Genomic DNA, 24065 nt, shown 5'->3' on the forward strand with positions numbered 1-24065 from the left:
GAGAGAGAAGAACCTGTGGTTTGTCGAATGCCGGATGAAATGCGGTAGTTTTTGGGGTAACTGCAAGTCTGTGTCTTTGCTACCGTCTAGCTCACACTTGTGTTCGGTAGTGGGTGCACTATCTTTTTGCAGGCGGGAAGGGGGATTGTTGCTTGCTACCACTTACGCGCGGGAGGGGGGACTTTGGGGTTCTGACGTTTAACTGTCGTTCATTTTTGGGGCACTTCTCTGTAGATTTTTGCGAAGAAAAAGCATTTCAGGATGTATATTGTATACATTTCTCTGAAATTAAATTGGACCTTTAAACCTTTGAACCTTTGACTTGCCAAGTTCCTCCAGCATTCTGTATGTGTTGTTCACGTCTAAAGTTAATTTCATGACCAAATGGTTCACAACTAACCAACATGGTCCGATTCTTTCCAATAACATCTAAAGGAAAAAAGACACATATGTTGCCTACTGATTTCATCTCCTAATAAGCAGAGGAGGTTCACCAGAATGTTGCCCAGAATCAAAATCAGTTACGAGGAGAGACCGGTTTGGCTGGGTTTTCTTTCCTTTGAGCAAGAGGCCAAAAGGTAACCCATAATCACCAAGAGCTGGGCCTCAATACCTCCTTTTGCAACTAGATTCTCGATTTCTTGTATACCCCAGTCAGTTTGGATTTGCAATAACATCTCCACAATCACCATCAGCAACGGTACATTACAAAGCTGTGCTTTGCCCCCCTGCTGCTTTCTGACTTTTCTACTTTCTGACTGAGGAGGCTGAAAGAGTTGGACTAGACACATCTGTACTGACGCCATTCTACAGATGCGCAGTAGAGAGCATCCTAACAAGCTGTATCACTGCATGGCATGGAAACTGCACTGCGGCAAAGAGGAAGGTTTGATAACGGGTAATCAAAACTGCCCAATGCATCACTGGCACCAGCCTACCTACCATCAAGGAGATGTATATACAGAACGGTGCTGGAAAAGGGCCGGTGAACCAGTGTGGATAACTTCACTGGGCTCAACGCTGATCTGATTCCACAACCCACGGACTGACTTTCAAAGACTCTACAGCTGAGTTTTATTTATGTATTTACTTGTCTATCTATTCATTAATTTGCTTATTTATTACTCTATTTATCTTCATATTTGTTTGTTTGCTCATTCATTCATTCATTTTTTGTATTTGCACAGTTCGTCTTCGTTTGCACATTGGTTGTTTGTCAGCTTTTGTGTGTGGTTTTTCATTGGTTTTATTGTATTTCTTTGTTCTACTGCAAATGCCCACAAGAAAAAGAACTTAGGGTGAATATGTGACATATATGTACTTTGATAATAAATTTACTTTGAATTTTCAACTTTGATAGTGACGTCTAAGATTATGTGAAGCACAGACCTCAAGTTTTATTCTTCTGGGCCATCGAGCTGCAATGCCCAGAAACTCCCGATTCGACCCTAGCCTAATCACAGAACAATTTACAATGACCAATTAAGCTACCAATTGGTTCGTCTTTGAAGAAACTGGAGCACCCATCACAGGGAGAACGTACAAACTCCTTACAGGTACTGGCGGGAATTGAACTCGGGTCACTGGGGCTGTAAAGCGTTGTGCCAACCACTACACCACTGTGGTGAGTCATGATAACAAATGTAACATTGCACTCATGTCTTTCTGAGTTCTATGATCACAACAATGCCGCAAGCATTCATATGTACTGGCTTTAATTTAGTTATTAAGTGGATACTATTTGCCAAGGACCACCGAGCACACTGGGCGGGTATTGCCTCCCTATCAAATGCCTTTTGATCTTGTATAAGTCAGGCTCTGGATTCATCCTTTCCACTTGATCACTCCTTTGAAATGCGGTGACTCTTAATATGGCAACCTACAATGGGTATTAGGACTTTTGATAATCCTAAATGGTCATGGTCATCGTCAAATTCTGCAGAAACTAGAAGGAACATCCAGTTATTTGTTCTCCACTTTGGCTCAGATATTTAGAAGGGACTGCTAGAGACTGCTGAAGGATTTTGGCTTAATATGCATGCAGGGGATCAAGGGGATAGTTGTGTGATAGAAAGTAAGTACCCTCTTTCATTTTAAACACAACATTTGCTCCATATTTTGAAGTGCACTTGCTTTCATTCTTAGAAAGGCCCTTAGAGGCAAGATGTTCCAGAATGATCAACTATTGCCACAAGGGGAATCGACCTCTGCCTAAGTCTTATTCCACAATACTTAAGTCTGGAATTTAGAAGGATGAGAGGGGATCTGATTGAAACATGTAAGATTATTAAGGGATTGGACACGCTAGAGGCAGGAAACATGTTCCCGATATTGGGGGAGTCCAGAACCAGAGGCCACAATTTGAGAATAAGGGGTAGGCTATTTAGAATGGAGTTGAGGAAAAACTTTTTCACCCAGAGAGTTGTGGATCTATGGAATGCTCTGCCTCAGAAGGCAGTGGAGGCCAATTCTCTGGATGCTTTCAAGAAAGAGTTAGATAGAGCTCTTAATGATAGCAGAATCAAGGAATATGGGGAGAAGGCAGGAACGGGATACTGATTGTGGATGATCAGTCATGATCACAGTGAATGCTGCTGCTGGCTCGAAGGGCCGAATGGCCTTCTCCTGCACCTATTGTTTATTGTCTATTCTCACTTGCACTCCAACCAACTTCAGAGGAAGTGCTGCAGAAACATTTTCCCACCCAAAGTTCAAAGAACCTGCGTTTACTTCTGGTCAGATTTGGCAGCTACCCCCTCCTCTCCAGAAGGAAAAAAAAAGACCAAATGAGATTCTGCTATTCAAATCCTTCCAAAAATAGACTGATTGCATTACAGAATAAGGGAACGTGGTCCAGGCAAACATTAAAATGAAGTTCTCCCAACTGGTGATCAGCTAGTCCGTTGTGAAAGGTTTTAGATCAATTAGCTGAATGTATATTGTATAGCTTTTAATGGAAGTAAGCAAAATAAGCAACTTATTGTTCTCTTGCTTTAACTGCTTCATGGTTCTTCAGCACAGCATAATCCCATCTTGTACAAACACACGCTTACAGACATCAGCACAGGTACAGCAGCTAATGACTTCAACATCTCACCTGGAGGACCTATTGCCCCAGGATCTCCTGCAGGCCCTGGAGGACCAGGCGGACCAGGGTCAGAGATGGTTTGGCCCGGTTCACCTTTAGCACCTGGACAGAATAGGAGAGAATTAATGATGGGTGACAGGGACAGTTGAACATTTGGTAACTCTAATTCAACAAAAAAGCAATTTCACGAAAACCTCCATAAAATGACCCTGAGTGTTGATCTCGGAATGGTACACAACAAATTAGTAGAAGAGAACATATGAAAATTTGACTGCTTTGCTGATTTTGCCATTAATTTTGAGTTCATAATTCTTCATCAATCATTCGATCTGACGGTTGTCTCACCCTTCAATGTGTTGCCTGTTTTCTCAGATCTAATACCAGATTGTGAATACAGACATGCAAGGCCAACGAATCAAGGACAGTGGTTAATATATGGGAATGCGATTTTTGTTACTGTCATGGAGATGTGGGTGAAAGATGTGCAGGATTGGTAGGTGAACATTCTGGGCTATGGAATTGTCCGATGATATAGGGGCTCATTAAAATAGGAGATCGCATAGATTGAGGTTAGAAATAAAAAGGGGGCAATACCGCTGGAAATGAACTACAGGTCTCCAGGTTATTGGCTAAGATCAGACTTATAGGTTAAAATAATAGGGTATAATAGTGGAGGAGTTCATCTTCTCCAATACTAGGAAGCTAAATAATTGCAAATGCTGAAAACCTGAAATAGAAACAGAAAATGCTAGAAACACGCAACAGGTCAGACAACCTCGGTGGAAAGAGAAACAGAACTAAAATGTTACCTCGGATTCTCTTTCCACAGAGGCTGCTTAACTTTTCCAGCATTTTTGTTTGTATTGTCTAATAGTGATTGGGATCACTTTAGTGTGTAAAGCTCAGTATATCAATAGTTCTACTAGAAAAGGGGAGATATTGTATCTAATGTCAGTGGGAATGCACCTCTGAAATGTCCCGCTCAGTGTTAATGAATTGCCCAGGTTTAACTTGGTTGGTGAATTGTCCCTGGAGGTGCTTCGGTTGGTATTAGTTGTCATACTGCCATGGGTGGATATATGAGTTGGCAGCTGAAGATGGTTAAGGACCCTGAAAAGGAACAAAGCTGAATACAATATCAAAAGACACGCAGGAGTGGACTGGGAGCAGTTAACTGCTATAAGGGTAGATGACATAGGCTTATGAAATGGGTAGGAGTTTTAGAGAAAATAAGGACGATTTTGCTTCCATCCAGAGAGTGGCTGAAATCTGGAACACACTGCCTGAGAGGGTGGCAGTATGCTCAGAACATGATTTAGATGATCACTTGAAAAGACACGGCATGAAAAGCTAGAGACTGAATGCTGAGAAATGGGATTTGAGCGGAGAGGTTTGATGGCCACATAGACACAATGCACCAAGGGCCTGCTTCGATGCTGTATGACACCCCATCATCACTAAAAAAGGAGTTTATAAAGCTGTACCAGTCTAATGACCAACTTTCCACCAATACCCTCGGTAAAAATGGCCATTTTAGGGAAAAATTAGAGTTGAGAGCATTTAAAACTTTTACCCTCCCTTGTTCACCCTCATGAACAACCCAAACTATCAAATTTCTCTCTATTGCACATTGTGAACCTGTAGCTCAGTTGGGAGTAGCCTTGCTTCTGGGGTGGGAGACTGTGATCTCAGTCTCAATCCAGAAAACTTTGCACAAAAATCTACTCCAGTGCTTCAAGCTTATAACGAGGCATCTTGGCACTGTTTGAAAAAAAAATCTAGAGAGGTATCTGAGTTTAGCAAGCCGAAGCAGACTTGGAATGATGGAATATCGGAGCAGACTTGATGGCCTAATTCTGCTCTGATGTTTTATGGTCTTAGCAGAATGGGGGATGAATTTCTAGACGGCTCTTTTCTAGACTTTAAACACAGGCCCTGTCTGCTCCAAGATGCATGCAGAACATTTAGAACACAGAACACTGACCAGTACAGCAAAGTACAGGACCTTCAGCTCATAACATTGTGCTGACCTTTTAACCTTACTCTAAGGTCAATATAACTCTTCTTGCCTGCATTTTTCTATCAGTCATTTCACGAAGAAAAGCAGAACTAACCTGATGACCTGCCCAGTACTACTAAATTCATTGTGAATACAGATTTCTGGTCATCTTTTCATTATAGCTTACTGTGTGGAAGATTAATGGCTGGCTGTATTTGTGGCATTGGAAGAGAGATCACACATTCCTTTACAGTATGCGGTGCTTTAGAAAATATCTGATTATGAAAGACTAGAATCCAACAACATAACTATGAATAGGTTCACTTTTCAAGAATGATTCTAACAAGTTGATAGAAGGCAGCAGGGTGGAAATCATTCATGATTAGTTTAAAAAAAAGATGAGAAAATATCAAAATTTCCCATCACTTAATCTAATCTCCGTCCCTTTAGGGCCTTGCCTGACTGAAATCACCATAACCAATTGATTTATCGTAAATGTTTTGTATACGTGATTAAGTCCTGTGTGGAAGCATAATCTTCCCATTGTTCAGAGGCCATCATTCCTTTTTGAAATATTGGAGTGGGGACGGTTCTTTTGTTCATTATGTCCCATGTCATATGATATGGATGGACAAGGTCCTTCTATGACATAATTGTTCCTGACAATTTTTTCCTACAGAAGTGGTTTGCCATTGCTTTCTTCTGGGCAGTGTCTTTACAAGACTGGAAACCCCGGCCATTATCAATACTCTTCAGAGATTATCTGCCTGGCATCAATGGTTTCATAGCCAGGACTTGTCATAGGATCCAGGTACTCATCTGAGCATCCGCCATCTACCCAACCCCCCTCCATGGCTTTACATGAGCTGTACATGATCAGGGGTGCTACGCAGATGCCACACCTTCCCCAAGGGTGGCCTGCAGGCTAGCGAAGGGAAGGAGCACCTTACACTTCTTTTGGTAGAAACGTATCTCTGCCCCACCACCCACAGAAAAGGTTGACGGTGAACAAATGGCACAAAGTAATTGAACACGGAGAAGCGCTAGGTGGCACTCAAGAAGTAAACAAGGCAAAGAAATATATAAACAGCAGGTGTGCACAAGAACAGAGGGATCTCTGCACATGCACAGATTCCTGAAGGTAGCAGGGCAGGTATGTAAGGTGCCCAAGAGCAGCGACAGAATAATTCATTGGCTGAGGCATTGAATAAAAAGCAAGGAATCACATAAAGCAATATTTAGACCACCGCATATATTTCTAGTCACAGTCTGGGAAAATCATGTTACTTGGGAATCCTCATGCAGGATTCGCTAAAGGTTAACTTGCAGGTTGAGTTGGTGGTGAGGAAGGCAAATGCAATGTTAGCATTCATTACAAGAGGACTGGAATAGAAGAGCAAGGATGTGATGCTGAGGCTTTATAAGGCTTTGGTCAGACTGGACTTGGAATATTGTGAGCAATTTTGAGTCCCTTATCTAAGAAAGGATGTGTTTGCATTGGAGAGGGTCCAGAGGAGGTTTACAACAGTGATACTGGGAACAAAAGAGTTAACATGTGAAGAACATTTGACAGCTCAGGGCCTGTACTCACTGGAGTTTATAAGAATGAGGGGGATCTCACTGAAACCTATCAACTATTGAAAGGTCTAGATAGAGTAAAAGCGGAGAAGATGTTTCCTACAATGAGGGTGTCTTTAATCAGAGGGCAGAGCATGAAAATAGGACATCCCTTTAGAACAGAGATGAGGAGGAATTTCTTTAACCAGAGTATGGTGAATTGTGGGATTCATTGCCAGAGGCACTGTGGAGACCAAGTCATCGGGCATATTTAAAGTGGAGGCTGGTGGGGTTCTTGATTAGTAAGGGCATCAAGATTACAGAGAGAAGGCAGGAGAATGGAGTATAAATCAGCCCTGATGGAATGATGAAGCTGACAATGAGCTGAATGGTCTAATGCAGCGGTCCCCAACCACCGGGCTGCAGAGCATGCGCTACCGGGCCGCGAGGAAACGGTATGATTTGGCGATAGGAGTCAGCTGCACCTTTCCTCATTCCCTGTCACGGCCCCTGTTGAGCAATTACGCATGCGAGATCATTACCCGTGCGCCATCCATGTCAGCGTGGGAAGGAGATCAACTCTTTGAGCTTGCAAATGATGGCAGGCTGAAAAGTATGTTTGACATAACATCTCTGCTGGCATTCTGGATCAAGGTCAAGGCTGACTATCCTGAGATAGCCGCGAAAGCACTGAAAACGTTGCTTCCATTTCCAACATATCTCTGTGATGAATGCAACAAAAACTAAATTGCAGAATACACTGGACATAAGGAACCCATTCGAGTATCGCTGTCTCCCATCACCCCTCGATGGGACCGTCTTGTTGCAGGAAAACAAGTATTCAACCCATGGCTCCCACTGATTCAGCGATATGGGTGTGTTGCAATGATTTTATATGTTCATACGGGGAAAATATGTGCTGTGTGTTTAATATCCAAACGTTACTTAAAATGTTATGATGCTATTGACTTACTTATATAACCATATAACAATTACAGCACGGAAACAGGCCATCTCAGCCCCTCTAGTCCGTGCTGAACGCTACTCTCACCTCATCCCAGCGACCTGCACTCAGCCCATAACCCTCCATTCCTTTCCTGTCCATATACATATCCAATTTTTCTTTAATGATAATATCGAACCTGCCTCTACCACTTCTACTGGAAGTTCATTCAACACTTACTTCAAGCTCCCCTGTCCTTCCCTGATAATTGACTTATCGCTATATTCATGCGAGGAAAATATGTGCTGTATGCTTAATATTAAGTTCGTTAGATAAACCCTTTTAGAAACGAAATTGCGTGTATTAGACATTTATCACCTATATTCCGGTCCTGATTAACACCCCCCTGCCCCAAGCAGAATCGCCAAAAACGATTTGTAGAAAAATGGGCACCTACACGCAAGCGCACTGGTGCCCGCGCAAGGCTTCATGGTCATTGTAGTCTCTCTGTGTAAACAACGTATGTGGCTCTACTCTTTCCGTTGGCAACCCTAACCCACCCCCACCCCCCGGCGGGTCGGACAGTCTGCAAGAATATTGTCGATATGTAACCGGGCCGCAGTGCAAAAAAGTTTGGGGACCCCTGGTCTAATGCTGCTCCTGTGTATTTTGATCTTCTGGCAGCAGGCATACAGAGGAGATTTATGAGCATGCTGCCAACAAAGGAAGGTTTCACAATTGACTCTTTTGAGAACAAAGCAAGCTAGGAGTGATTTCATCAAAGTTATGAGGTGCCTTGCTGGATGAAGAGGAAGAACCAGTCATGGACAATAGTAGAGCATACGGTATATTTAAGGCAAAGTATCAGAAGGAAGTTCAGGAAATTACTTATATTATTGGTGGTCGTGCTGGTATGCAACACTGATTGAGGAGGTGGTGGAGACAAGAAACTGCAGTAGATTTTAAATGTAGTTAGATAAATATTTGATCTGCCATCACTTACAAGGCTACAGATTAATCTAAACAGCTTATTTTACATCTAGTACTGACTGGATAGACCACGTGGCATCCCATTTGACTAATCTCTGAATTTGGCCAAGAATATTAAGTTGTCATTTGGGTCCAATCATGCACCACTTTCATCAATCAGAGAAAAAGGACCACTGATACAAATGGGTAACATACCTGGAGCACCAGGGGCTCCGGGACGTCCTGAAACTCCTTGTGAACCTTTTGAGCCTGGATACCCAGGTGAGCCAAATCCTGGTGGTCCTGGCAGTCCCCTTTCTCCTGGAAATCCCAGTGGACCTGGGTCACCTGGTGGTCCTCTCTCTCCTTTGTAGGCCAAACCACCCTGGAATGAAATCCAATGAACCATGAGTAAGGATGGAATGTAAGAGGATGGCTTTCATGAAAAAACCAAGCTGAAAAGCCATATACTTGAAACAAAAAGGCACAAACGTAAGATTCTTACTCATATACTCTCTCCAGAATTCGAAAACCCAATTAATTCTCTTATTCATGTTAAAAGCCAAGAATCAAACAATAATCATTCCTGCTGTAAACTATGTTTTCCTTTCCAGGGTTCATAGCTGAGCTGAAAAAAATGCTAAGATGCATATGGAAACTTTTCTGGTTAAATGAAATGGCTTATGGTTGACTCTCCATGTTGAACTCATGAGCAAAAGCCACTGTATACCAGGGACATCAAATCCTTGTAGAAATTCATCTTTGCTATACCATCTGACTGCAGGACGCATACGGCAAAAAGGTCTTCTGCTGTGTCTCTGATACTCAAATGCATTTATAACATGCGTATGTACCACAATATCACACATTTAGTGCGTGTGACCGGATACCCCATTATCAACATCTGCGGGGCTGCCACTGACCAGAAGCTTCTCTAGACCGACTACCTTGTTACTGTGGCTATAGGAAGCTGATTATCCTGAAGTGAGTGGTTCCCCTCTTTTCCACAATCTACAAGGCACAAGTTAGGAATAAAATGAAATATTCTCTGCCTGGCTGGCAGCAGCTTTGACAATACTGGAGAAGCTCTACATTATCAGGGACAAAACAGACCATTAACTATTCCAAAACGTACTGTCAGCAACAATGTTCTCTCTAATTTTTAGTAGTCACTGTGTGTAAAAATCTTATGTTGTGCAAACTTTTTTCCTGTGACAAAAGTATGTGTGCACTGAATGCACACATGGCACAGTTTATGTAGGTTTACAAAATATTTGACAACAATATAACAACAAATTAGCATACATATTTAAGTCACACAGTTATTTATTCTGTCTCCTATCTTTGGCATTTACCCATTCTTTGTAAACTCTATCTAGCCTAATAGAATTTCCATCCAATTGATAGCTTTTGATTCTCATCGACATATCCAAATGACATTCACCCAAACGGTTTCTCAGCTTGTTTTTGAGTTGATTCATCAGGCTAAAACCTCGCTCACAGTCTGCACTAGACGCAAGAAAGGTTCCCCCAATGTACATCAACTGTGCAAGGTTGCAAAATTGTTCATTTTGAAGTACAAATGCCACCATTTGAGTAAGGTTTGAAATCAGTTTGGTTTTAATTTTTTCTTGCAGGGAAAATTTGAAATCATTAAACTGTCTAACTATTACAGTATTTTCAGCTAGAAAATCATGATATTTTAGACATAAGGCATTAACTTGTTCATCGCCAAATGTGAAGTCACAATCTGCAATTGCGGAGATATCAAAAGCTGACCGTTCTTGTACCTCATCTTCAGGAAATCTTTCTTCTAAATGAACACAAAGGCTATTTATAAAAGTCAACAGCGAACTTGTATCTACTGTGACGTTTTCTTCATGTTGTTGGCTTAGCAAAACTTTAACTTTGTCACTCCATGAAACATTGTCTCCTGCTTTCTTATTTTGTTAATTTTGCCTTGCGCAAAATGAAGTGAATCAATTGGTGTCAGGCCACTCTTTTGCAGAATCTTGCAGAGCAGCCAGTTCATCAAAGACATCACTTAAAACCTGTAAAGCTACTTTGTATGGGATGTTTATCAATTTCTTGTGATAGTATTTACCCATAGGGTCTTCTTCAAAGTATGTGATCAGTGCCTCATAATTTTTTATTATTGCCTGCAATGCCAAGTGTCTAGATAACCATCTGACTTCATTAAGTGGTCTGAAAGCAACAGCTTCATTTTCAGAGGCCTCTGCAATTTCTTTAAATTCGCATCTTTTAACTGCATATCGAGAAAACATTGTATAGATTGTTCTCATCAAAGCCATCTACAGGATTTGAAACAGATCTTTGTAAACTTTATGATATGAACACTGTCCGCCAAAGATGGCTGCCGCATGATGCAGCTGTACAAACCGGAACAGGAAAGGTGAGGTGACATAAATTAGTGACGTGCATTGTGGTATTTGAAAAACCGACTAACTAGTTAACAGAAATATTTAGCTAAAAGATTATTTTCAATAAGTATAATTATTAATTACTACATTATTTTAGGTAACTAACCTTTTGTGCGCACATTAATTTTCTTTGTGCGCTGGTTGAAAAACGTGTGTGCGCGTGCACGCACACAGCTTACGGGGAACATAGCTCAGCAGTAAGTACTGACTACTAAATGACCTCCATTTACTGAGGATTTAAACGCAAACAACAGGAATTCTGCAGATGCTGGAAATTCAAGCAACACACATCAAAGTTGCTGGTGAACGCAGCAGGCCAAGCAGCATCTGTAGGAAGAGTTTCAGTCGACGTTTCAGGCCAAGACCCTTCGTCAGGACTAACTGAAGGAAAAGTGAGTAAGGGATTTGAAAGTTGGAGGGGGAGGGGGAGATCCAAAATGATAGGAGAAGACAGGAGGGGGAGGGATAGAGCCAAGAGCTGGACAGGTGATAGGCAAAAGGGGATACGACTCTGCTCTTAAACGCATCTCCCCCATTTCACGTACATCTGCTCTCACTCCATCCTCCCGCCACCCCACTAGGAATAGGGTTCCCCTGGTCCTCACCTACCACCCCACCAGCCTCCGGGTCCAACATATTATTCTCTGTAACTTCCGCCACTTCCAACGGGATCCCACCATTAAGCACATCTTTCTCTCCCCCCCTCTCTCTGCATTCCGCAGGGATTGCTCCCTACACAACTCCCTTGTCCATTCGTCCCCCCCATCCCTCCCCACTGATCTCCCTCCTGGCACTTATCCGTGTAAGCGGAACAAGTGCTACACATGCCCTTACACTTCCTCCCTTACCACCATTCAGGGCCCCAAACAGTCCTTCCAGCTGAGGCAACACTTCACCTGTGAGTCGGCTGGGGTGATATACTGCGTCTGGTGCTCCCGATGTGGCCTTTTATATATTGGCCAGACCCGACGCAGACTGGGAGACCGCTTTGCTGAACATCTATGCTCTGTCCACCAGAGAAAGCAGGATCTCCCAGTGGCCACACATTTTAATTCCACATCCCATTCCCATTCTGACATGTCTATCCACGGCCTCCTCTACTGTAAAGATGAAGCCACACTCAGGTTGGAGGAACAACACCTTATATTCCGTCTGGGTAGCCTCCAACCTGATGGCATGAACATCGACTTCTCTAACTTCCGCTAAGGCCCCACCTCCCCTTCGTACCCCATCTGTTACTCATTTTTATGCACACATTCTTTCTTTCACTCTCCTTTTTCTCCCTCTGTCCCTCTGAATATACCTCTTGCCCATCCTCTGGGTCCCCCCCCCCTTGTCTTTCTTCCCGGACCTCCTGTCCCATGATCCTCTCGTATCCCCTTTTGCCAATCACCTGTCCAGCTCTTGGCTCTATCCCTCCCCCTCCTGTCTTCTCTTATCATTTTGGATCTCCCCCTCCCCCTCCAACTTTCAAATCCCTTACTCACTCTTCCTTCAGTTAGTCCTGACGAAGGGTCTCGGCCTGAAACGTCGACTGCACCTCTTCCTACAGATGCTGCTTGGCCTGCTGCGTTCACCAGCAACTTTGATGTGTGTTGTTCCATTTACTGAGGGTTCTCCAGCAGATTCCCTCCAACCTGTGACCTCTAACATCAAGAGAGACAAGGGCTGTAGCTGCATGAGAATACCACTTCCTGCTGGTTCTCCTCTGAATCACACATCAACTTGACTTGAAAACATATCATGGTTTCCTCATCATCACTGGATTAGAACCTTGAAACTCCCTCCCCAGTTGTGTGAGTGCATTCATCAGAATGACAGTCAGGCAGAAGATACAATAATGCATATACCACCAGGGTCAAGAACAGCTTCACTGACACTCTATAAGACAACTGAACAGACCTCGATTCCATCGGATGCCCCCAGATTATGAATCTCTCTGAATCCATCCCTGGCCCTGATGGCTCTGGATACCTCCATACCAGTGACACTACCATTGGCAATACCGGTTCCAACGATTCCAAGCGGATCCAGAACCCAGATTCCATCGCCATCAATGCCCGTTCCTATGACCCTGGACACACTCAAACTGCTAATTGTATAACCTGTAGCTCCAGTTTCAGCTTGGACCTTGACCATCAGCATCTTCAGGTCGAGACTTCACCACTCTGATGACTGCACTGGTGCTGCTTCATGCACCCATGCTGAGCTCGTCAAATTCATCAATTTTGCCTCTAATTTCCACCCTACCCTTAAATTCACTTGGCCCATCTCTGACACATCCCTCCCCTTTCTCGATCTCTCTGTTTCCATATCTGGAGACAAACTGTTGACTGACATCTTTTATAAATCTCCTGATTCCCATAGTTATCTTGACTGTACCTCTTCCCGCCCTATCTCCTATAAAATTGCGATACCATTTTCACAGTTTCTTTGCCTCAGTTGCATCTGTACTCAGGATGAAGCTTTCCAATCCCTTCCTCTACTTTTGATGCTGCCCTCACCCGCACCTCCTCCATTTCCCGTACATCTGTACTCATCCCATCTTTCCACCACCGTAATAGTGAGTCCCTCTGGTCCTTACCCATCAGCCGCTGCATCTAACTCATTATACTCCACAACTTCTGCTCTCTCCAAAGGGACCTTACCACTAAACATATCTTTACCTCCCCATCTCCATACCATCCACCACACGCAGGAATTCCCAGTGGCCAAACGTTTTAATTCCGATTCCCATTCCCGTTTTGACATGTCGATCCATGGCTTCCTTTTGTGCCAAGAATAGGCCACCTTCAGAGTGGAAGAGCAACAACTTAGATTCTGTCAGGGTACCCTACAACCTGATGGTACGAATATCAATTTTGCCTTCAGGTAAAGAAAGGTCCCCACCCTCATTCCCCACGCTGAAGTTTTACCTCTCTTCTGCCTATTACTTCTCCCGGGTCTCCTCCTCCTTACCGTTCTCCTAGTCTCCGCTCTCCTCTCCTATCAGATTTTTCTTCTTCAGCCCTTGACCGTTTCCACCCACCTGGCTTCACCAATCATCTTCCAGCTTGCCTCTTTCCCCTCCTCCCCCACCTTTTTATTCTGGCACCTCCCCCCCTTCCCTCTCTGTGCTGAAGAAGGGTCGCAGCTCGCAACGTCAACTGTTTATTCATTTCCATTGATGCTGCCTGACCTGCCGAGAACCTCCAGCATTTTGTGTGTGCAACTTAACAGTATCAGGTCTATGCCAGGGTGGTACGAGCACATTGGCACTCAGTGTAAGGGGAGGGTGGCAGGATGCGTTCAGGAACCTGATAGCAGTTAGATGCGGTGTGTGGAGCGGGAGGTGAGGTGGGGGAAAACATTAGGAGTCTGCCACGCCCATTGTTACAGGAATGGGGATCTGTCTAGTGGCTAAGGGTCCAGGGAAGAGCAGGAGATTGCTTTGGAATGAGGGAAATTGCAGGATCACAGTGGAATATGGATTCTGAAAAGGTGAATTACAGAGTCTGGAAAGGCCATAGATTGCAGGGACCGATGATCTAAGGAGTGGAGAGGGCTTAAGAGTGCAGATAACAGGCAGTGGGGACTATGTGAGGACTTATTTCTTACTTCCAGAATTAAGACTATATAGTCTGGAAGTGCCCAATGGGAAACTCCCCTAAAATTATACGGTCCAAGAGCTAAAAGAAGCTTTGCATAGAGAATGACATCAATATATGTACACGAGAAATTCTACAGATGTTGGAAATCCAAAGCAACACACACCAAATGCTGGAGGAACTCAGCAGGTCAGGCAGCACCTATGGAAATGAATAAACTGTTGATGTTTCAGGCCGAGACCCTTCCTCGGTACTGGAAAGGAAGGGTGAAGATAACAGAATCAAAAAGTAGGGGGAGGGAGAAGAAGGATAGCTGGAAGGTGATAGGTGAAGCCAGGTGGGTAGGAAAAGTAAAGGGCTGGAGAGGGAGGAATCTGATAAGACAGGAGGGTGGGCAATAGGAGAAAAGAAAGGAGGCAGGGATCCAGGGGAGACAATGGGCAGGTGAGAAGAGTTAAGAGGGTGGACTGGTGAGTACAGAAGAGGGGAAGGGGAGCAGCACATCAGTATTATAAGGGTAACTCATAGTAGGAATTTTCTAAATGATATGAAATGATCTAAATGATCATAATCATGTTTGTATGATTATAAAAACATTTCAATAACATAATGTCGGAATTACAGCATTACACAACTGAATTTCTGGGCACATGTCTCTAATGATTGGTCTCTTGTGACTTCTTGAAACTACAATTTATCAGAAGCTGCTCCATTATCTTATTTACTGCAGATCTCTTTAGCCTCTCAAATTAATAAGCTATTCAGTATCATGTTTTTGCTTCTCCTTACACCATGCTCTCATTCCCAGCCAGGCGGACAACTAAACCTCAGGCACTTGCCGATGATAATGGGTGTTACGATATGGTAACCGCTCTACAAGTGGCCACAGGAAACTTCAGTGTTATGGACACAGCTCAGCACATCAGAGAAACCAGCCTCCCTTTTACGGAAATGTACGCACCATTGATCGGACTGCTCCCTTCCCAGGGAAGTAGGAGTAGGGGTGGGTGGCAGTGATGGTGGTGGACGTTAGACCAATGACCAGCAGAACTAAGGGTCCAGTAAGGGGCCTTGTGGATTGAAGGCGAGCAAATAATATGGTGACTGGCTGAAGGGGGGTTCTTCGCTGGGACGTAGAGTGGAGGATGGTTGATCTGGGGTGTCAGATTGACTGCTGAGTTCTATATTGAGTCTTGACTGATCAATGGGGGGAGGAAGAGAAGGGCCTGGTAAGGGGTTGTAGCCTTGGGCTATCGATGTATTGATGCAGTAGGAATGGGGCAGTGACATCTAAAGGACATAAGCAGTCTGAATTGGGTCACTGTTCCACCCCAGATGGTCATTATTAAATACTACAGTGCCCAAGGATAGGTACATTAATATTCCCATTGTACAAGAAATTACATCGTCTGATGTGTGCCTGATATGGAAATTGCATCAAATGTGATTCATGAGCAAACCAATTTTCCAGAGGTGATTGATTCAGTCTAGAAATATTGAGTTTAAAACAAAAGCGATGCTACTCAAATAAATAACCACATTATTGTTTGGAGGTGACAATGGGACTATTGGACCGCCATATAAACCCAATTGGTTTATGTATGTTCTTCCTTAAAAGAAAATCTGCTGTTTAGCTTGATCTTCAAGTGATTCCATACCAAAGCAAACTTAACACCTTCAAAACTGGCCAAGGAAGCCACTGAGTTACCTAAAAGGTGTCTCAACGTTTCTTTCTCAAGGCTAACTAGAAATGCCTACATTCCATAAGTAAATAACAATAGCAACAATTGTGTAAAAATACACATATTTTATTCTCTCCTTTTCATCTCATTTCTCCAATAAGAGTTTTCTTTAACATATTTGACAACAACACCATCCTTATAATCCAAGGCTCATGACGTATTCTTGAGAGCAATTCTAAAAGCCCAGCAGCACTGGCTGAACCATAATGACAGTAATACTATGCCTAGAAATCTCTTTCTGTCTCTGTTCCTGTCCTGGCAGAGACCAAATAAAGTACAGAGGAAGAAGAAGAACTCAAATTATTAAAACTTCCCCGGGACATCACATGGGACAATTGTTGCTTGCAGATATTCTAATACAACAGGGGTTCCCAACCTTTTCTATGCCATGGACCGATACCATTAAGCAAGGAAAATTATCTCTCTTGTGTTTCTTGATCTTGCTACTTAAGATTCAGTGTCATGCAACCCTGCCACTTTGATCTGGCCCATGCCTTCATTAACCAGGTCCAACACTTGCCTTTATTGGGATCCTCCACACACAAATTTTAAGTTTTATGGTTATGAATATGTTACCATGATGGAGTTATTCCTTATGCTTGGTGTCGGGGTGGGGGGAGGAGATGATGTTGTATTGTCGGAAATGAGTGCTCAAGTGTAGGGTATCTTGAACCTATCTAACCAACTGACATTATTTTAACCCAGGAATCCCTCTTGAAGCCATCCTGTAGACTGATGTAGAATGGACCAAAGCTGTCACAGCCTGAAGTCCCCGAATATTCTGTCCCACCACAGCCCGTCCATTGTTACCTGCTTTCATTGAGAATGCTCAAGGGTAGAAAGGATTTTACTTACAGATTCTCCCTTGGGACCTGGTGGACCTGGTTGTCCATCTCTTCCTGGATTGCCGTCTAATCCTGGAAGTCCTGGCGGCCCCGGGAAGCCAGGACTTCCTGGATCACCTTTAGAACCCGGAAAACCAAAACCATCGCCTCTATCACCTTTAGGACCAGGGGATCCTGGAGCACCTGGACGGCCTGGTGGTCCCTGAAAATAATGAAAACAGGAATTTCTGGCTGATGCAGGACATTCTCATCTGCTGACAACCAGATGAGAGTCAGCAGAGAGCAAAATATAAATAATTCCAAAATGCTAGTTCTTAAATTCAGTACTGAGTCAGTACCAAGGAAGGAAAATGCAATGTTAGCATTCATTTTGAGAGGACTGGGATATAAGAGCAAGGATGTACTGGTGATGCTTTATAAGGCATTGGTGAGACTGCATTTGGAGTATTGTGAACAGTCTTGGGCCCAATATCTATGAAAGGATATGCTGGTATTGGAGAGGTTTCAGAGGAGATTCACGAAATGATCCCAAGAATGATGGGTACCTGGAATGTCTGATAGCTCTGGGCCTGTACTCACTGGAGTTTAGAAGCATAAGAGGCAATCTCATTGAAACCTACCAAGTGTTGAAGAGCCTGGAGAGAGTGGATGTTTCTAATTGTGGGAAAGTCTAGAACCAGATTGCACCACCTCAGAATAGAAGGATGCCTCTTTAAAACAGAGATGAGGAGGAATTTCTCGAGGTAAACGATGGTGAGAATTCATTGCCACAGACAGCTGTGGAGGCCAAGTCATTGGGTGTATTTAAAGTTGAGGCGGGTTGGTTCTTTATTAGTCAAAGGTTATGGGGAGAAGGCAGGAGAATGGGGTTGAGAGAGAAAATAAATCAGCCATGATTGAACAGCAGAACAGAATGGGCCAAATGACCTGATTCTGCTCATATGGTTTATGGTCTTAATCTCCAATAATGAAATAGCACAACAGGAAACATACATCAAATAGTAACATTCAGGAATGCAATGGGGAAAAAAAGTATACACAATAGGAAACTTTGAGAAATTCTTTACTTAAGGACATTACTTTTTTTTTACCTGTTTGAACATTTTTGGCTCTACAAAATACTTACAGGTGATCCCAAATCTCCAACGTGACCTTTTGATCCTTTGTCTCCTTTTTCTCCAGGCAGTCCTGGTTGACCTGAAACCAACCAATGAAGCAATAAAATCCTCCCTTCAATAAGTAAATGTGAAGTAACTACATGGATTAGGTTTATGGAGATAGATGAGGCATAGTGGCAGATTTAGTAGAGCTGTTGCCTCAGAGCTCCAAAGACCTGACCTTTGGAGTTTTTTCTGTGACCATGTGGGTTTCCTCCATGTGCTCCAGTTTGCTGCTACATGCCATAGGTCTGTGGATCTGGAAGTTAATAGGACTCAAGACATTGCTCCTACTCAGAATGTGTGTGGTAGAATAAAAATAAAATGGCATTGGCATAAATGAGTGTCTGATAGTCACCACAAACTTTGTGAAACAAAGCTGTAAGGCTCTATAACTTTATTCAGAAACATAGAGGCAGGGTAATGGATAATAGAATGAATCTAGGGGTGCTATTTTCACCCAGAGAGTAGAGAGTATCTGGAATGCACAACTGGAGTAAGTGAAGTAAGCAGAATCACTGACAGAACTTAAACAGTTTCTGGGTGAGCACTTGGTATAGGGCCAGTGTATGAAGATGGGATTAGTCCAGTGGTGAGTATCAATGTGGGGTGGGTCACTTTTTCCATGTCTTCTGACTTTAAGGATGGCATGGTAGTGTAGTGGTTAGCACAATGCTGTAACAGTGCCTGTGACAAGCGTTCAATTCCACTGCCGTCTGTCAGGAATTTGTACGTTTTCCTTGCGCGTGCTATGTTGGGCCCAGAAGCATGGCGAGACTTGCAGGCTGCCCCGAGCACACTGCGTTTTTGGACTGAGCTGGCCACCGATGCAAATGGCACCCATCGCTATACATGTGACAAACAAAGCAAATCTACATTGCAATGGCACACAGATCAGTAAGTGGAATCTCAGCAAATGCTCGTCCAGTTCTCAAAGTTAAGATAATTCTAACAGCAGTGAAGAAACGCTCCAAGCTGAAATACAGTACGCTTTGTAAGCTGCATAAGCAGTGTACAGTGCCCCAGTTAAGAACAGTCTCATCAGGCAGGATGTGGGAGGGAACTGGCAATGACTGCTGAATGGTAGAGCAGTCTGGATGAGTGATACAGCTGCTCTCAGTCATGGTTCATGACCTTGGATCCTTTTCAGTGATTCTACATCATGAAGCCACTCAGAACTATCTCCTGAAAGTGGGCATGTTGCAAGCCAATGCTTTCCCCCCCAAGTAAAAAACATGATACATATAAAAAAACAGATACTGCGTGTGGGGTATACTTAGAAGGCATGTACACTCCACATGGAACACCAGCCCACAGAAAAACGAAAACATATTTGCCATTCCAGCTACTTCTACATTGATTCTATTCCGCATTCTGAATCAGATTTATTATTACTGCCATATGTCAAGAAGTGCTGTAGGAGATCATGACATGGTCCAACACCTGGAATTATAACGTTGTAGCCATTAGTGAGACTTGGTTGCAGGAAGGTCAGGACTAGTAACAGTATGCTGGGGTTCCGCTGTCTTAGACGCAACAGAGTGGGAGGTGCTAAAGGGGGAAGGGTGGTGTTACAAGTCCGGGAAAATGTTATGGCAGCGCTCAGTCAGGACAGACTGCAGAAATCATCTAGTAGGAGATATGGGTGGAATTGAAGAATAAGAAAGGTATGACCACGTTGGTGGGGCTAAATTACAGATCGCCCAATAGTCTGGGGGACTTAGAGGAACAAATTTGTAGAGAGATTGCAGACAGCTGCTAGAAGCATAAGGCTGTTATAGTAGGTGATTTTAACTTTCCACATAGTGACCGGGACTCCCATACTGTAAAAGGACTAGTTTGTCAAATGTGTTCAGGAAAGTTTTCTTAATCAGTACTTAAAAGACCCAATGAGAGAGTGTGCAATACTTTATCTGCTATTAGGGAATGGGTTCCAAGATTGTCAAACCGAGGAGTGGTAGTGGGGAAAAGCTCCCACTACCTAAAAGTGCTCCTCTTGGCACGCACCTCAAATAGCCTCTGACAACCAAGTCCAACTCCTGGCCTTCTCGTGTGGCTTAGCCTCTAAGCCCAGCGGAACTGTTTCTACTGACAGGAGAAGGGGCGAAGGCGGGTCCTGGCGCCTTAAAACCAGTGCTTCGGGTAGGTGGAGCTCGTTAGCCTGGGAAGGCAGTCCATCTAAGAGAGGGAAAACTCTGATTTCAAACCTCCGCTGCCTTGTGGCCATACCCACTCATGGGAAAGGCTTCCGGAGTAAACCCTGAGGAAAAATCCGGAGCTGGAGTCCCTAAGGCAGTCCGACGTTGCTTTCAACCTCGCTCTGGCAACTTCTGCGACATCACTGGTGCCAAGCTGTATCGGCCCTTGCCCTTCCCTTGGACAACATCGGTGGCGTGGAGAGAGGAGACTTGCTGCATGGGCAACTGCCGGTCTTCCATACAACCTTACCCAGGCCTGCGCCCTGGAGAGACTGAAGCAAGACTTTCCAGGTGCAGATCCATGGTCTCACGAGACTAACGGATACCAACCATCCATTAGGGAGTGAGACCGGGCAGGTGACAGAAGTTTGTATAGGGAAACACTTTGCATTGAGTGATCATAATGACATTTGTCTCTAAGTAAGTATGGAAAAAGATCGTTCTGGACTATGGGTTGAGATACTAAACTGCAGAAAGGCCAGTTTTGATGGTATTAAAAAGGATCTGACAAGTGTGGATTGGGCAAGCTGTTTTCTGGCGAAGGTGTACTTGGTAAATGGGAGCCCTTCAAAAGTGAAATTTTGAGAGTACAAACTTTGCAGACTGTAGTTTATATTGGCTTCTTTCAGTTCTATGTTTTTTTTGTGTTCTCATCCATTCCTTTTTGTTGCCGATTGGCGGGCTGGTAGTTTGGATGATCTGTTAGTTTTTGTGCGAGGGAGGGGCTGGGGGTGTTTTGGGTTTGTGAGCTTTTGTTTCTTTTCTTTTTATGTGGGGGATTGATGTCTTTCTTTCAACTACTTAGATGGTTTTCTGTATTCTGTGGCTATCTGGAGAAGACAAATTTCAGAGTTATGTTCTGTGTACATACTTTGATAATAAAATGAAACTTTGAAACCTTGCATGTGCCCATCAGAATAAAAGCTAAAAATAACAGGTTTAGGAAACTTCAGTTTTCAAGAGATATTGAGGCCCCAGTTAAGAAAGAAAAAGGATGTGCATTGCAAACATAGGTAGGTAGGAATTTATGGAGTATAAGAAATGCAAGAAAACACTTAAGAAAGAAATCAGGATGGCTAAAAGAAGGCATGAGGTTACCCTATCACACAAGGTGAAGGAGAATCCCAAGGGATTCTACAGATGTGTTAAAAGCAAAAGGGTTGCAAGGGACAAAATTAGTCCTGTGTGGTAATCCATGCATGTAGTCAAAAGAGATTGGGAGATCTGGGGGGGGGGGGGGTGCCTGTGAGCATGCATATGGATTAGACGTGTGTTTGGTCAGTGCTCCTCTCTGAGGCCTCGACAAAATTACTGTTATACCGTGTTTTATTCATTCATAGGCCAACAGTATGTGTTTACTCTCTCCATCTAAACTAAGTGTATGGAAAAGTTTGACAATGCCGAAGACAAATGTCTCCAACAAAGCCAAGAGCGCCGACTGCCAAACCACCGGAGCTAGCGCTAATGCTAACAACGGGCCTGTAAATAACTTCTCCGCAACTGAGGTACCGCCGGACAAAACTTACGCCATGTGCAAGGAATTAGGCCAGGAGATCTCTGAGTCAGTTTTGCGCGGCATTAATGATCGCTTTGATGTTTTTGAGACTAAGTTCCAGTCGCTCGTGTCCTCAGAGGCTGATCAACAAGCCCGTGTGGCTAATCAAGAACTAACCACTAGCGACCATGAAGCACGCGTGCAAGAGCTTGAAGCTAAGTACACAGAGCTAATGAAACAAAATAGCCATCTCCAAGCTAAAGTGCTTGACTTCGAGGCCCGTTCCCGGAGACACAACATTAAGATTGTAGGGATACAAGAGGGCGAAGAGGATGGTAAACCCATCAAATTTGTTTCCAGACTGATTCCCAAGTTGCTCGGGGAAGAGCATTTCCCGCACCCGGTTAAATTCGATCGTGCACACTGCTCTCTCCAGCCGAAGCCGGCCACCGGCGCTAAGCCACGCACTATCCTGGCACATATCCACCATCTTCAAGTGAAAGAGCTGATCTTGCACTGTGGCAGACTATGATCCATGGAGTACAAGGGAAACAAGGTTTTGATCTTCCCGGACTACACCGTTGAGGTGATGACTCAATGTTGCGCCTTTTGGGATGTACTGCAAACTCCGCGTGACGGAGGAGTCAGGCACACCCTGCGGTACCCGACTATGCTCTATATTTACCATCAGGACGGAGGAGCGTCTACAGTCTTCGATGACCCGAAGGAAGCAGCACAGTTCTTGGAAAGGAATAACACATGCAAAAGGGAGTAGATATACTGACACTGTTCATTCAGCTTATACTTGTGCTGGTTTACATGCTGGGATAAGGGGAGGGACCTGCCTGTTAAACGTAGCTTTACAATGCTCTATGCTGCAATGGGACTTAATTGCAGAGAATATTTTACATATGTCTGTTACTGCAATGGTTGATTTCGAGTTGGTGTCATGAATGCCCAGCTTCAGGTGTGGACATTGGATAACTCTCCCCAGCCCTAACAGCATTTTTTTAATGGTATTATATAGCTTGCGTTATAAATTTTCTCGGAGAGGGGGTTTGTGATAATTGTGTAATGTTAGTTACCTGCCCAGCAGCTCCTTTTGGGATGGAAATGGGGAACTATGTGTCTGGTTCAGGGAGACATGGGGGGAGGTGGGTTAGGGTGTGTGTTGTTCTTGTTTATGGGTCAGACATGTTTCTGTACTTTTTTGTATGCTGTGTTTTTATGAGGCTGCCAGCCATTTTGCACTGTTTACTATGTTCGTGCTCAACTGCAATAATCTCTTTTTTATTCTCATATGCAGAGGTCTCGTGGCAGAACGCAGTTGGGGGGCAAAGATTTTACAATAGTCTCGTGGAATGTTAAGGGGCTTGGTCATGTTGTTAAGAGGGACAAAGTTTTTAGAAATTTCAAATCTCTATCCGCAGATGTGATTTTTCTACAGGAAACCCATATCAAAGTAACTGAGCAACGCAGACTGAGTTCTAGCTGGATATCGCAGGTTTACCAGTCACCATTTACTTCTCATGCCCATGGTGTGGCTATCCTCTTTAGGAAAAATATTCCATTTCAATTCACTTCCACGACCACAGATCCTCTCGGCAGGTATATCATGGCCTCTGGCACCATTAATTTGTTTCCGCTAACCTTCCTTAATATTTACGGTTCAAACACAGACGAGCCAAATTTTTTTAGGAAAGTTTTTGACTTACTTCTGGACGCCAGTAATTCAAATATAATAATCGGTGGTTACTTGAATTGCTACCTAGATCCATATAGACTGTCCTCCCACCTGCCCCCAAATATCGTGGCAGTGTAGGTCCTAAAGAATTTGATTAAATCTAGGAATTTAGTAGATAGCTGGCGAGTTCAACATCCCACCTACCAGGACTATTCTTATTATTCTCATGTTCACAAATCTTATAGTAGAATAGACTATTTTTTGGTTGACTCTCATTTAACTTCTCGTGGTACCAATACAAAATATCGTAATATATTAATCTCTGACCCTAGCCCCTTGTCAATGTCCCTAAATCTCTCC

The 24065-nt window shown here is 43.6% G+C and overlaps 1 protein-coding gene across 2 annotated transcripts in view; it reads right to left on the reverse strand.

The window, feature by feature from the left end:
• col4a5 (collagen, type IV, alpha 5 (Alport syndrome)) overlaps nt 1–24065 on the reverse strand; it is a 314426-nt gene that overhangs the window by 128716 nt on the left and 161645 nt on the right. For both annotated transcript variants that reach the window (XM_063061058.1, XM_063061059.1), the window contains exons 24-27: nt 18298–18368; nt 17182–17373; nt 8773–8941; nt 3098–3190 (exon numbers count right to left, since the gene is read on the reverse strand). In XM_063061058.1, the coding sequence (XP_062917128.1) occupies nt 3098–3190; nt 8773–8941; nt 17182–17373; nt 18298–18368 (525 nt within the window). The remainder of the gene's footprint in view (nt 1–3097; nt 3191–8772; nt 8942–17181; nt 17374–18297; nt 18369–24065) is intronic.

The sequence above is a fragment of the Mobula hypostoma genome, chromosome 10 (assembly GCF_963921235.1).
Source record: "Mobula hypostoma chromosome 10, sMobHyp1.1, whole genome shotgun sequence".
Taxonomy (NCBI): domain Eukaryota; kingdom Metazoa; phylum Chordata; class Chondrichthyes; order Myliobatiformes; family Myliobatidae; genus Mobula; species Mobula hypostoma.